Source organism: Leopardus geoffroyi, chromosome D2 (genome assembly GCF_018350155.1).
Source record: "Leopardus geoffroyi isolate Oge1 chromosome D2, O.geoffroyi_Oge1_pat1.0, whole genome shotgun sequence".
NCBI lineage: Eukaryota > Metazoa > Chordata > Mammalia > Carnivora > Felidae > Leopardus > Leopardus geoffroyi.
Window position 1 is genome coordinate 46,607,714 of NC_059334.1, and position 14,833 is coordinate 46,622,546.

General features: G+C 45.2%; 1 protein-coding gene across 5 annotated transcripts in view; it reads right to left on the reverse strand.

Annotated features, from left to right (window-relative positions):
- Positions 1 to 14,833, reverse strand: part of FRMPD2 (FERM and PDZ domain containing 2) — a 103,437-nt gene that overhangs the window by 48,996 nt on the left and 39,608 nt on the right. For 4 of the 5 annotated variants that reach the window (XR_006701556.1, XM_045437966.1, XM_045437968.1 and 1 more), the window contains exons 13-14: positions 9,339 to 9,494; positions 3,970 to 4,155 (exon numbers count right to left, since the gene is read on the reverse strand). Coding sequence is in view for 4 of the 5 variants with exons in the window: in XM_045437966.1 (XP_045293922.1) it covers positions 3,970 to 4,155; positions 9,339 to 9,494 (342 nt within the window). In the remaining variant the exon portion in view is untranslated. The remainder of the gene's footprint in view (positions 1 to 3,969; positions 4,156 to 9,338; positions 9,495 to 14,833) is intronic. The other variant, XM_045437969.1, reaches the window with a different exon arrangement.

Genomic DNA, 14,833 nt, shown 5'->3' on the forward strand with positions numbered 1-14,833 from the left:
AAACTTGAATCTCAGAGTTTTCCGTACAAACAAGAGAAACGTATTTACACCTCTGTCGTTGCGGCACAAACACACTCGGTGCTTCCGTAACATCACGTTCGCTTCAAAGCATGGTTTTACCATTTTGCCATCGGAGCTAATGAAGTTGAGGGTCCTGGAGGGGCTCTGGCCAAGTCTTCACGTGTTCTTGCAAAGCATAGAAAGCGAGCTTTGAAATGTTCAGAGCCAGAGGCCAGTCTGACAGAAATCTTCAGTTGTAAGAAATGAAAACCTGTAGTTTAATTCTGAAAAACACCCCTATCAACTGGCATTTCCATCCGATCAGGGATATGCTTTGTAACTGTATATACTGCACTCTCAATATATCACACGATATTTTTCCTTTATGGATAGGAATCACATGAAATAGAATTTACTAGATTCCCTTCACTTGTTGCACAGAAGCCCACAGTGGCACTGCAAAGAGCAAGTGCATTTCTGTGCAAAGCTGCATGTTTTATGCATCTTACCAATAATAAAAATAACTTTCAGCCAGCCATGCTAGAAGAAAGTCTGAATTACATTTCTATTGCCTCTAGAGAAAATACTACAGAAGTGCCATGACATGGAAACATAATCAGAGCACATGCCACCGACATCTGAAAGAAGAAAGAAATTATAGCTCATCAGGGAGTTCATTAATAAAAGTAGTACTTTTTGGCTTCATAGTTTTGCAGTATTTGTTCACTTTTTTAAATTCACAAGCTTTGGTGATTTCTTTTCTCACTGTAAATGAATATTCACTTTCATTTCATAGTTTGTACTCAGAACTTTGTTTTCTTTTTTCTTTTTTTTTTTAATGTTTATTTTCCTTTTTTGAGAGAGAGAGAGAGAGAGCATAAGCATCAGTGGGGGAGGGTCAGAGAGCAAGAGGGAGAGAGAGAATCCCAAGTCCCCAACACGGGGCTCAAACCCACAAACTGTGAGAGATGACCTGAGCTGAAACCAAGAATCAGACCCTTAACCAATTGAGTCACCTAGGAGCCCAAAAAGGACACACTACATACAGAGAACAACATTTTCTTTTTTAAGGAGAGAGACAGAGAGAGAGAGAGAGAGAGAGAGAGACTCCCAAGTAGGCTCCACCCTCAGCACGGAGTCAACTCAGGGTTCCATCTCACAACCTGAGACCATGACCTGAGCCAAAATCAAGAGTTGGAGGCTCAACTGACTGAGCCACTGTATTCTTTTTCTTAAAGAGAGCCCTACAAAGCCTGTATCCTCTCCTGCCCTCGTGCATTTCTCTTCAAGCATTTTAACTACTGCTAATCACCGAGAACAGTTGCTAACTCGGGGAGGTTCATCATTCTACAACCAACACTTTCTCAACTGAATAACCTGAATTGATGTTGTCTCTGTCACAGACAGGCTGCCAACACACCTATAAATCACAGTCTTCGAAAATGACATCTTTTTCTATCTCGATTGCTACTTCCCTGCAGGCTGGAAAGATGAATGGTCTGCAATTATTTGAAGTATCTTGGCTTCTGCTATTAGGCAAATTTCAAACCAGCTGCTGGAGCTCCCTCCTGTATTGTTCATAGAGTTCCCCGTTTTCTGTGCAAGATGCTTAATTTGTGGCAAGCAATTGGTGACATTATTTCATGGGATGACTTTTCCACAAAAAAGACATTCATGCTGAGGAAGAGGATGATCATCAGGGCATGGAAATCCTAATTAGTGGCAAGGTTGTTTTGTTTTGTTTTGCTTTGCTTTGCTTTGCTTTGTTTTATTATTTTAAGCTACTAAGTTTGCCTTGTAAGCCTGATGACTTTCCAGCTTTAATCAAGAAATTGTCCCTGGCCATGGGAAAATGAGTATCTATAAACATTAAAACAACTTAAATATAAAGCATTTACTTAAAGGGATTGTTCAACTTTATAATGTCAAATTTCTACTTTTCAAAATTATATTTTAGGTTATCTGCCTTTTTACAGATGTTTTAAAACAAATTTTTTTGAAAATTTTGAATTAGGGGCGCCTGGGTGGCGCAGTCGGTTAAGCGTCCGACTTCAGCCAGGTCACGATCTCGCGGTCCGTGAGTTCGAGCCCCGCGTCGGGCTCTGGGCTGATGGCTCAGAGCCTGGAGCCTGTTTCCGATTCTGTGTCTCCCTCTCTCTCTGCCCCTCCCCCGTTCATGCTCTGTCTCTCTCTGTCCCAAAAAAATAAACGTTGAAAAAAAAAAATTAAAAAAAAAAAAAAAAAAAAAAAAGAAAATTTTGAATTAACCATGACCTAAAGAAAGTAAGAAACAATGCAATAGTATAGAATTAATTTAATCATTAAAATTCCTCAAATAATCTTTCAATTGAATTAAAGTAAGTCGAGTCATTAAAATTATTTTAAAAATTACAAATATAGGGGCGCCTGGGTGGCGCAGTCGGTTAAGCGTCCGACTTCAGCCAGGTCACGATCTCGCGGTCCGTGAGTTCGAGCCCCGCGTCGTCGGGCTCTGGGCTGATGGCTCAGAGCCTGGAGCCTGTTTCCGATTCTGTGTCTCCCTCTCTCTCTGCCCCTCCCCCGTTCATGCTCTGTCTCTCTCTGTCCCAAAGGTAAATAAACGTTGAAAAAAAAAAAAATTACAAATATAAATGTTGTTTACTTTTAGATATGGTCAAAAATATTTGGGAAAAAGTCAATTTCCTGATAGTGTATTATAAGCCACTTTAATGAACTCAATTAAATTTTGTTCAGGTATTACTTTTAGATATAAGCTTTTTTTCTAAAGACAAACAATTATTTTTCAGACAGAGAAAGAGCGCATGCACACGCATACACATGCAAGGGAGAGAGGGAGAGAGAGAGGGGATCTTAAGCAGGATCCACACTCAGCACAGAGTCCTATGCGGGGCTCCATCCCACGACCCTGGGATCACAACCTGAGCTGAAATCAAGAGTCATATGGATGCTCAACCAACAGAGCCACCCAGGTGTCCCAAGACAAACAATAATTTATCATTAAATACTATCAAGAGTGGTATTTGAACAATATGTTATCTTCAATTGCCAAGATGGAAGAAACAATTAGGTTCCACTTGGGAAAAGCTAACATCAGATTGCTAATTATTAAAACAGCAATCTAATCAGTAGGAAAATTCTTAAAACCCTAAAAGAAAATTAAATGGAAAGAAAAAGCTAATTTTTTGCATGGGCCAAAAGACAAAGAACTTCACATTTGATAACGAAATCATCGCTAAAGTAATGGCATACTGGCTTCAGTGTGGCTTCAGGACAGGCAGGTAGATTAGGGACCAGAACACTCTCATGTGGGGACACACATAATGCTTTGGGTGGCAGATTTATTGTAACTAAATTCAGGAAGTATATAAATACTCATGCAAATGGCATTGAAATACAGTTTCAAACATACATTTAACAGGGATTTTTTGTTTCTAAAAAAAGGCTCTTCAATTTTCAATGGGTATCAAAGGTTTGCAGTCCCCAGTGTCCTGTAGCACACCTGTAGTTCACAGGAGACAGGCCAGATGACTCAGCATGCTGCGTGCAGGGGGAAAATTTGAAACACAAGGGAAATGTTTCAAAACCTTGCAGATTTCACCCTGCCTACAGCAGACTCTCCCCTCCCATCTCCCACCACCAACCTTGCTTTCAACATCAGTGGATTCCCCAAATTAAGAGATCTCTACACAGAGGAAAGGCGTAGTAGCTCTTCTGGCTGATGGCTGATGGCTGATGGGGGTATAGAGGGACTGGGCAAGACATGTTGGGGAGAAATAGCGCCCTGAGAACTCTCCAGGCCCCCGGTAGGCTTCTTCCAAACATGCCACAGTACCTCGGAGTACTGGTTAGTACTGGTTAGACAGGCTGTGAGCTTATCTGGTCAGAAGATGATCACAGGACCCCACTGCTCCTTTAAAGGGGCAACAGATCAAAGGAAATTGAAACCTTTATCAACTGAGTGATACTCACACAAGTAGAAATCTTTCCAATTTCTCTCCACTGAAAGCGTAAAGTTGCAATTCTGCTGTTGTTTTTCACTTCGTACACTATGATGCCCTTGGCACAGATCCCCAAGGCCATCTCCCTTTCTCGTGTCATCTTCTCTGGGAGGACTCGGTGAACCAGCACACCATATTCTGGGAGTTTCTGAGTGACCTACAGCAAGAAAAAGGCCAGTTAAGAAGAGATAAGTCACACTAATCCAAAATAATGGACTCCAAACCAGTTCAAGAAAAACATTTTAACCGATGCCTTGAAAAAATTTTAAAAAGAGTAGAATTGCAAACTGAGTTTAGGAAATATCGAGTCAAACAGATCTCCTTACTACAAAATTTCTCACCTCTAATATGATAGCATTTCCTATCTTATTAACCCTAGGAATCCTTTTTTCATGGAGTACCTAAAACAAAACACTTGGAACACGTTATTATGAAAATGATACAACAGAGTAATAATATACTGAGCAAGTTTTTAGAATGCAGACTCTTCTAGGTCACCTCAAGGTAAAGGATTCCTTTTCATAATTGTGTCCACCAAGGCCTATTGCAATATTATCTCGTACAAACCCTTCATTTTATAGATTTTTACAGAAAAACTGAGTCCCGGGCACAGAAAGCAACCTTCCAGGTGGCTAGCATCACTGTTAAAGCAAGATAAGCCATGAACATCCTGCAGAAAAAAATGAACAATCACTGGCATTTCTCACCACGTGGCAGTGCCTTGGCCAGGTCCCCATAGCCCAAGGTCTGTCCTCAGTTTCCCAGGTCAGGAGACTGAATTTTGTCAGAGCCCTGAGGGTCAATCAGAGATGGGGACTGCATCAGGCCCACCAAACTCTTAAGAGATCGGGGTATAGATTTGATGCAAATGTTTTTATGTCTGATTGGTAATCACATCTCTATCCTGGGGTCTACCACCTTCGTCTTCACCTGAAAGATTCCAGTCCTCATCAGAAGGCTGATGCATCGGGACTCACAGCAGGGACTTCTTGCTCCGGGAATTGGAAACCCTCTCAGAAGGGTTTCACTGGTGAGATCTGGTATCCCATCTCTACCCTGCAAAAGAGAGCAGTCTGCCCTGGCCAATTTCTCCCACTGCCACACGGGGTAACAAAAATAGAGAGAAGTTACGACTTCTGAGGGCTCCTTTCTCAGGATCCTGCTGTATTTTTTATTTCTGTTAATAATCTCTGCAGATAGGGGCACCTGGGTGGCTCAGTTGGTTGAGCTCCTGACTCTTGATTTGGGCTCAGGTCATGATCCCAGGGTTGTGGGATCGAGCCCTGTGTCAGGCTCCACACTAAGTGTGCAGCCTGCTTAAGATTCCCTCTCTCTCGCTCTCTCTCTCTGCCTCCCCTGCTCACATGCACTATCTTTCTTATAAATAATAAAATAAAATAATAAAAAATAAATAATCTCTTCAGACAGGTTCTGCTGCCTGCAGAGCCTACAGCTCTTCACATGACCTTGATTAAGTTTCTGGGCCCTGAGCCTGCTTGTTTTAACTTTGGAGACACTGTTCATCACCATCATAGTCATCAGCAGTAGCATCCAAAACACTATCTATTGAACATTGGGGCTGAAATATCCAATGGCCAGGCTAGGCATGTGCTTAAGATACTAGAGTCATCCCAAACCAATACGATAAAATTCTTTTAAATAATTTGATGTGATATTTCTAAAAAAGTGTAAAGCCTTAAAATGGTCTTCCCTAGAATAAAGAGGCCTTTGCTAGACTTGCCTACATTTTGAAATTGTTTAGTATTTAATTTTATTTTTTAAAGGACGTGATCCTCAAGTACTTAGAGGGACAAAATTTTTAAGTGGTGAAGCGCCATCCTAAACGTTTCCCCTGGATGACGTCACTTAATCTTCATGTTAACCTTCACAACGATCACAACAGACAGGTGTAGCTATCTCTTTTCAAATCAGAAACCAGAGATACACTTCAGAATCACAAATGGAAGTACGAGTCTGATTCCTTCCACGACTCCACTCTTCACAACTAAAATACAGAGTTTCTGTAAAGTTTGGAAACATGGGTGCATATGCATAAGATCCTCGGGGGCATTTTCAAACTGTAAAAAATAAATAATGTTCTCTATGTCTCCATGCTCTACTAGGGAATTTTCTGTAGTGCCTCTCCTGGTCATTCCATGTTGCAGTTGCCGATTGCCCTCAGAGGGTCACTGTATTTCCAGGTGCCTAGAGGCATCTCACTATTTTCTCCTGCCCCCTATAGCAGCAGCCAGGTTTAGACCGGACCCAGGCTCTCCTGGCTCCCAGCCTAGGCAGCACCCTTGCTGTACTGAAAACTGTTGAAACAAACAGGCTGGTCCGTCAAGAAATTCATAACAACTCGTGATCCTTTGACCCTGTAATTCCATTCCTAGGGATCCGTCCTAAGAAAATATACTGCGTAATTAAGACAAACCCTTCTCATGGTTGGTGTCGACTAGCGAGGTTGGGTTGGGGGACCAGCTGCCAGAGATAAATATTTCCTAAAGGCAATACTGCTTTAAAAGGGATCATTAGGCAGCCTTTAGAAAGGAGATTTACAAAGCATTTGTAATTATCTGGGGAATGCACATGTTACAATGCTAAGTGGGGTAAAACACAGGATACAGCCAGTATGATTTCAACTGCTAAAAAAAAAGAAAGAAAAGAAACAAAATGTCTTAATAGAATATGAAACCCCTAGTTAGGTGGGAAAAAATGGTTCCATGGCTGAAGAAGTTTGGAAAACATTGAGTAAACCTTGAACAGGTTGTTCTGGGATTAATATGCTAATGTAGTTGTGAATCTTCCAGAGTATGTTATTCAGCGTTACCCAAACTGGATTTCCGCCAAGTCTTCTAGTGTGAGATGACGAACTAGCAGAATTAGTCATCGGTGAACTGGAGGCCAAGAGGCACCATCTGATAATGGAAAAGAGGAGCCACGAGGAACTGTAATTAAATAATCCAGTGACTGTTCGTGAAGTAACTGGGCTCTGTGATGGGCTCTGAGAATTCAGGGCCCTGACATTTACAGCCTAGTAGAGGGGACAAGAAAAGTATAGAAAGGACTAAAACGTAGAGTGTCTTAGCAATATTTGTCAACAACGTTTACAACGTTCATAACCTGAGACCCGGTAACTCCACTCATGAGATTCTATCCCTAAGAAATTAAGCACCAATGCAGCTAAAGACTTCTGTAGAAAAAGTGCTAATCTCAGTATTGTTTAAGATAGTCCCCTATTAAAAACAATTTATGTGCGGGGCACCTGGGTGGTGCAGTCGGTTAAGCGTCTGACTTCAGCCAGGTCACGATCTCACGGTCCGTGAGTTTGAGCCCCGAGTCGGGCTCTGGGCTGATGGCTCAGAGCCTGGAGCCTGTTTCCGATTCTGTGTCTCCCTCTCTCTCTGCCCCTCCCCCGTTCATGCTCTGTCTCTCTCTGTCCCAAAAATAAATAAACGAAAAAAAAATTATAAAAAAAAAAAAAATTTATGTGCCAAACAACGGAGTATTGAGAAAAAATTTAGGGTACACCGTGTGCTGATTTAAAATAAAGTTTCAAAATGTTGGTGAGAGGCAATTATAAAAATACACAAAACTGCATATATAATATAAACCCAATTTTAAATGTGTATGTGTATACACAGTGTGAACGCACAGAACAAAGAATTAATGCAACAAAATATAACTGTGCTGTCTCCACAGAATTCTGAGCAAATTGTTACTTTTATCATTATGGGGGTGGGGGAGATTTTGCTTAACACACACTCACCCAAAAGAGAAGGGTCGCAATGTGCTCTGGGGGTCACAAAGCCCTCTCATGCGGGTGTCTCACGCCCCAGGGCTGGCACACAGCCTTAGCAAGCCCAACTAGCCACCACGGGGAACTAAAAGCCAGTATTCCTCAACACTGATAAGATGGCATGCGAATGAAGCCAAATCTATTCACTGTTTTCCAGCAATGACTGAGGCAAAGTCTTCCTGTATTTCTGCTTATGAGATGGTGGCTTCCTTCACAACCAATTTCCATCAATCAACCAGGAGAGGGAGGGACACAGAGCCAGGCAAACAAAGCTGGAGCCTCGGGAGGGGGGATCAGGTGGGCATTCTCGGTCCTACAGGGGCCCCCGCAGGCCCTAGCCCTTGGCTTCCCCCCTGGTTCTGTGGTTCTGTGGCCACCCTCCATCAGATGTGCACTGATGGCTTTGAGGGGCGCACTTGTCCCTCATCAAAGGAAGGCCGCGTCCTCTTACAAGCAGCATGCACGAATGCTGGGTTATAGAAAGCGGTGAGTGCCTTGCCATCAGGGCGTTTCAGATGAAGTGCTTGTGGACTCACATGTGCGAGGTGTTGCAGACAGTCTATTAAATGACACACCAAAAAGAAAAGGCCAGATCTCCCCTGGGCAGGTCTGCTTTCCAATGCCCATCTCTATTAAAGGCAAAAAATAAGATAAAAATAAACCATGGACATGTTTCTATCCATCTTGAGAGACTTTTGCACAGAGAAATGTATAAATTCGGAGCTTCTTTTGAAACAGTTCCTCAGCTGTAAAGGCCAGCCAAGCGTCCTGCCCTTGGGAAGCCAGGGGGTGGGGGCTCCCATGTGCCCCCCTCCCAGCTCCATCTGCCCCGGGCAAAGCGCCCCTCCCTCCTATCCCGACACATTGTTATTGTTTTCATCAGATAGCACACTATGCAAGTCTCTGGGTCCCTGTCTTTCCTCCCCAGGAGATGTAGAACTCCCTGGCGGGCTGGGAGCAGGTTCTCTGTGTCTCCATTCCACACAGCCCTCGGCCCAGAGCTGGTATGTTGTGGAGTGTACAAAGGCTATCCATCCTAGGCTCTGTGTGTACCACAGATATCAGGGACCGGAATGCCACTGCTTTTGCTTCAGGGCTGAAGAGAGTGTGGACCAGAGCCATACCCATATGCACGGACCACACCATCTGTGCTGTGCGGAGGACAGTTGCCTGGAAGGCCGGAAACCAGAGGTCTTCCCATGGCTTTGCTTTTGGCTCATACCCCAGTTTTGTACTTGAGTGTTCTCCCGTATGTCTCTGTGAGAAAAGTGACTGTGAACTCTGTGATTAAAGAAAGGCCCTACCATCCCCACCCCAGCCCACTAAATGTGGGGGGATCATTTCCAATATGCCACCTGCTCCCAGAACAGCTCCTTGCCCTGCAGGATGTTAGAGCTTCCTTCCTCCCAGTCTCAAGTCCCTCGCTCATACCTCCTTGTGGGTCTAAGCACATCCAATCCCCCAGAGAAAGCTCCAGAGGGGAGGGCTGGCTGCATTCCCTTAAACACCAACACCCCCTCTCAAGAGTACAGAGCTCTTACCCTCAAGAACTCCAGCTCGGCATCCTCTCCCCAGAGCACAGGACTGAGACGGTGCATCTCCGAGACTTCAACTTGCAACCGGAGAGCAGTCATCCTCTCAATTAGACTCGCTGGGATGTAATCTTCAACTCGAAAATAAGCTTTACTCTCTATCTGCTGGAAAGATGCAGGAAAAAAAAAGGGGGGGGCGCATAGTCAAGGTGCCTTTTATGGAACTCTGAGCACAGCAGAAGCCTCTGCAACCCAAACTCCAGTTAGGGCGCCAGGGCAAGGATGCTCCCTTGAAGTGCCCACCAAGGGTAACATTTTACACTGTATTAGAAGTTGGCCCAAACCATATGACATGAATAGAAGGGAGAGAAGAAAGGAGCCACCAGTTTTTGAGACCTTCTGTATGCCAGGTGGTCCTCAGAACACATTAGCTCTTTCCATCCCACAGTAATCCTACGAGGATATTTCTATTGCCACTGGCAGGATGAACAAAATGAACAAGGAAGGAAGTCATTCAACAGGGCCGAGATCACACCACTTAGTGACAGAAACAAGATTCGGTCATCCAAAGCTCTCACACCCTCCCCGATGCCACACCGCTTCCCAAAAGCCACAGCAAAACCCTAGCCCCAAAACTTTGTTCCTTTTTATGCATTTAGCATTTCCCGTCTGCATATGCTCTTAGTACACTGTCACATTCTCACAAAGGAGGTCTTGCCTATGCCGTCATCTCACCACGAGGGGATCAAGATGTTGTCTCCTGAACAAGAGATCTGAGAGCCCCACCTTACCCCAAGCCTGAATCTCCATCCAGTCTGCTTTTTAGGGAACCTGAGGCTGCCACCCTACAGTGAGCAGCTAGGAGATCAGCATCACTCGCCATCTGATGCAGGGTTCCCTGATAAAGACTCTGGGGCAAAGAGGTATGCAGAAGTTTTGGAGGGGTAATCTCAGCTCAGGTCATGATCTCACAGTTCGTGAACTCGAGCCCCACATCGGGTTCTGCACTGATGGCATGGAGCCTGCTTGGGATTCTGTCTCTTCTTCTCTCTGCCCCTGCCCCGCTTTTGCTCACACGTGCACGCGCGCTCTCTCTCTCCCTCTCTCTCTCTCTCTCCCTCTCTCAAAATAAATAAGCAAACTTAAAAAAAAAAAAAAAGTTTTGGAGGGGTGGTCTTGGGGTCCACTATAAGGAATGAGGAAGACAGAACTTTCAGAGGAAGCTGAAATTGCCCTTGTATTCCTGAATCAGCATGTCCTGGTCTTAGGCAGCCCCTCCCAGCTTAAACTTGGCCAAGTCATTTCCCCATAGGTGAGGATAATTACCCATGAGAAAGGCAGCTGGGAACTGGGAGGATCTTGCCTTCTCAAGGCTGGTGATGGGCAGGTTGGTCTGATGAGGGGATCTGAAGGGAACCATCCCCATTTCCTGGTATGGCACAGACCTATCCCCATGTGGCCACGGACTAAGAATCCTCAACTGAGAGCTAGCCCATGCCAGTTTTGAGCTAAGCTCAGACACAAATGGAAAGAAATTGCTCAGCAATCTGCTGCATAAAAAAGCATTCAGAATGCTATTAGCATGGCCAAAATCCAGAATACTGACAACACCAAGTGCTGGTGAGGATTTGGAGCACCAGGAACTCTCATTCGTTGCCGGTAGGAATGCAAAATGGTACAGCCACTTTAGAAGACAATTTGTCTTCCAAACATAGTCTTACCATATGATCCAGCAATCATGTTTCTTGGTATTTACCCAAGGCAGTTGAAAATGTATGTCCACACAGAAGCCTGCACGTGGGTGTTTATAGCAATTTTATTCATAATTGCCAAAACTTGGAAGCAAAAGATGTCCTTTAGTAGGTGAAATGGATAAATAAACTATAGTACATCCAGACAACAGAATATTTTTCAGAGCTAAAAAGAAATGAGCTACCAAGCCATGAAAAGACATGGGGGGGGGGGGGAGGCAGGACTTAAATGCATATTAACTGAAAGAAGTCAATCTGAAAAGGCCACATGTTGTATGATTCCAACTATATGACATTCTAGAAAAGGCAAAACCATGGAGACAATAAAAAAAGATCAGTAGTTGCCAGGGGATGGTTGGCGGGTGGGGGTGGGGGAGAAGGAAGGACAAATATATGGAAGACAGAGGATGTTTAGGGCAGTGAAACTACTGTATGATACTCTAATTGTGAACACGTGTCATTATAAATTTGTTCAAACCCATGGAACGTGCAACACCAAGAGCGAACATGAACGTAAACAACGGATTCTGAGGGACGACGACGTGTCGATGTAGGTTCATCACCTGAAACAAATGTACCATGGTGGTGAGGGATGTTGATAATGGGGGAGGCTGTGCATGTGTGGGGGCAAAGGAATACACGGGACATCTCAGTACCTTCCACTCAATTTTGCCATGAACCTACAAGCACTTAGGACCTTTGACCCAGCTAGGAATATGTCCAAGAGAAGAAGTCAATATGCAACTAAAAATGCCCCAGCAGAAGCATTTACTTCTATGTCATTCATCACAAAGAAAGATCGGAAGCAACAGGAACAGTAACAGCAGTAGTTACCACTTACGTGGCACTTCCGGGTGATGCCCGACAGGGGCGGGGATGGAGAAGTGAGCAGAGGTCCAGCCCTGCTAAGGCTCCCACTGTCATCGTCGCAGATGATGACAAGGAAGGCCGCAGGAAGGCGCGTCAGCAAGCAGGAAAGCGGAATGCAAATGCAGGCGGCAATGCTTACACCTGTATAACATCCCCACGTGTAATCAAAGGCTGGAAGGGGAGGCACCCAGAGGAAGAGCTGTTCTGTCGCATTGATGTGATGAAGGAGATTTATTTTTATACCAACATGTCTTTGTCTCCCTTTCTAAAATGCAAATGTAATCATGTCACTTCCCTGCTTAGAATTCTGCAGCGGCTCCCAGTCTTTCACTACAGTGGTTTCCAAATTAAATTTTTCCCCCCAGCCCTAGAACCATCTATCCAACAAGATATAAGCCCCTTAGGGGGGCACACGAGGTTTTTCTCAGATCTGGCTGGTGGTGCCGCCCAGCCTCACAGCCGCCTTAGCTAGGGCTGCAGGGAAATGCCTGCAGCCCTCTCCTCCTGCCACACCGCCGACCACCCCATGACACGGACGCAGGCGCAGGCCCTCCTCTCTGCGTCTCCCCAAGCGCCCTCTGATGCGCCCACCGCAGTGCCTGGCTCACAGTGAAGCGAGGCCCTGGCAGTGAGTCCTGGCTGTGCTCTCACCAGCTTACCTAAGCTCACAGACGCGCAATTTTCCTCAACTGCCGATGGAAATAACACGGACTTTGCAGGGTTGACATAGGGCTTAGATGATACCAAGAGTAGAGCAGGCCCTCCCTAAATTAGGACTGAGGGTGTGGGTGCCCAGATGAGTGGGTTTGTGTAATCTGTTGCCTTTACACATACAAGAGAAAAGGAAAGTGTCTGCCTTTGGGAGCCCATGTGGGGACAGCAGAGAGCGTCTTGGAACTGCTCTGGTCCACAGCAGTGAGAGAGGTCGAGGCTCCGTGAATCTGGGGAAGGTGCTGGAGGTGGAGGATGGCTGATAAATGCATATACCATGCAGGCGGTGGTAAGTGCTCTGGAGAAAAATGCGGCAGAGTGAGGAATAAAGAGGGCCTTGGAAGACTCTGGACACGGCTGTCCCTTCTGAAGATCTACTGGGAAGAAAGCAAAACGAGAACGCTATGGGCTAAAAAGTGTTTTTCGAACTGCAACTTGTAACACATTAGCCAGCTAATGGTTAATGGTTCATAACCAGCATGAACTACAATAGAATAGGAAACACCAATGTGTAACAGGTACAGAAAGGGTACATCTTATTTCCTAAACTTTTGTTTCAGTTCTGTTCTATGTACATACCCACGTGGGTTGGGTGATAATGTCTATCTTTTTTTTCTTTTTCAATCCTGGGTCACAGCACAGCACATTTGAAAGCCACTGTTCTTGAGAGCCATTTTAACTTTTGAACTGGTCCTTGCTCTTAAACCCAGCTACTGAGGCAAACAGGCACACTCCCCACCCCACACTGTGTGAGGACTAAAGACACAGATCTCCACCAAGGCATCCAGACTCTCTGGTGGTTGCAGCTTCTCCCTCTCCGACTCCAGGTGCGTTAGCCTGCTGGGATGCCATAACCGATGCCACAGGCTGGATGTCTTCAATAACAGACATTTATTCTCTCACAGCTCTGGGGGCTAGAAGTCCAAGATCAAGGTGTTGACAGGGGTGGTTTCTTCTGAGGCCTCTCTCCTTTACTTGCAAGTGCTTATCTTCTCCCTGTCTTCACCTGGTCTCTCCCCTGTGCTCCAGCATCCCTGGTGTCTCCCTGTGAGTCTTAATCTTTTCTGATAAAGACTCCAGTCAGAATGGATTAAGACCCGACCAGAAAGCCTCATTTTAATGTAATCACCCCTTTAAAGAGCCCGTCTCCAAATATAGTCACATTCTTGAGGTACCAGAGGTTAAGGCTTCAACGCATAAATTTTGGAGGAACATTCCTCAGCCTATAACACAAGGCCAGGCCAAAATGACCCCAGCAGACTAAGAACTTCGGCTAAACGCAGCTCCTTTGTTCGCCAAGGATGTAGCATTGCCAACCACTAAGTGCTCACTGGTGGTAGACATATTTTTAGCCATGTGCAACCATTTCCTCTCTTTCTGGAAATGGGAACCATCCTTCCTTCCCCTCAGTCCATATATTTGCATAGTGTGAACTCTACCCTGGTTCTCGGGGTGGCCATGTAACTCAAGTCTAACTAATCAGAGCATGGCATCTCCCTGCACAGTGACTGGCTTGAGTAGGCACATGACGCCATCAGAACCAAGGAGACAGAACTGTAGGATCTCCATGGCATTACTGAGAGCAGAAGAGAGAAAGAGAGAGAGACAGACCCTCCCTTTGGTGCCAGGCTGCAACCTGGAGGGTAGAATCCAGAAGCCACCGAAGGCAAAACTACAAGAGGAGAGCACGGCCCAGAGATACAGAAGCCCAAGTCCTGTTGATGTCATTTGAATCCCTGAGCCCAGCAAGCCCTAGGCATGGTAGGACCCCAGGCCTGGAGGCTAAAAAGAGATAGGAAGAAGCTACCAGGTAAGCAGTAAAAGGACTAGAAGCCTGTCATAAGGGTAGGCAGGACCTGAACACTTCAGTCTTGCAAACCAGTAAATTACACGTTTCATTCAAGCCAATCTGAGCTTGATTTTCTGTCACCTGCTATCAAGAGAGTGCTGAATCATCCCTTCTCCTGGCCAAGGGGTGTGGAGGAGATGTCAAAAAGGACCAGAGTGGGGTTCCTTCTACCTGTGGGGAGGCCAGGAAAGTTGTGAGGTTGGGGTTGGCCTTGGAGGGTACGTGAGGTGGGGATGGGTGTACAGATACTTTCCGGAAAGCAGTCAAAGGCCCCTGGGAACAGGGATTAAGTCTTTTACATTTTTCCCTTTGAGCAGTGGATT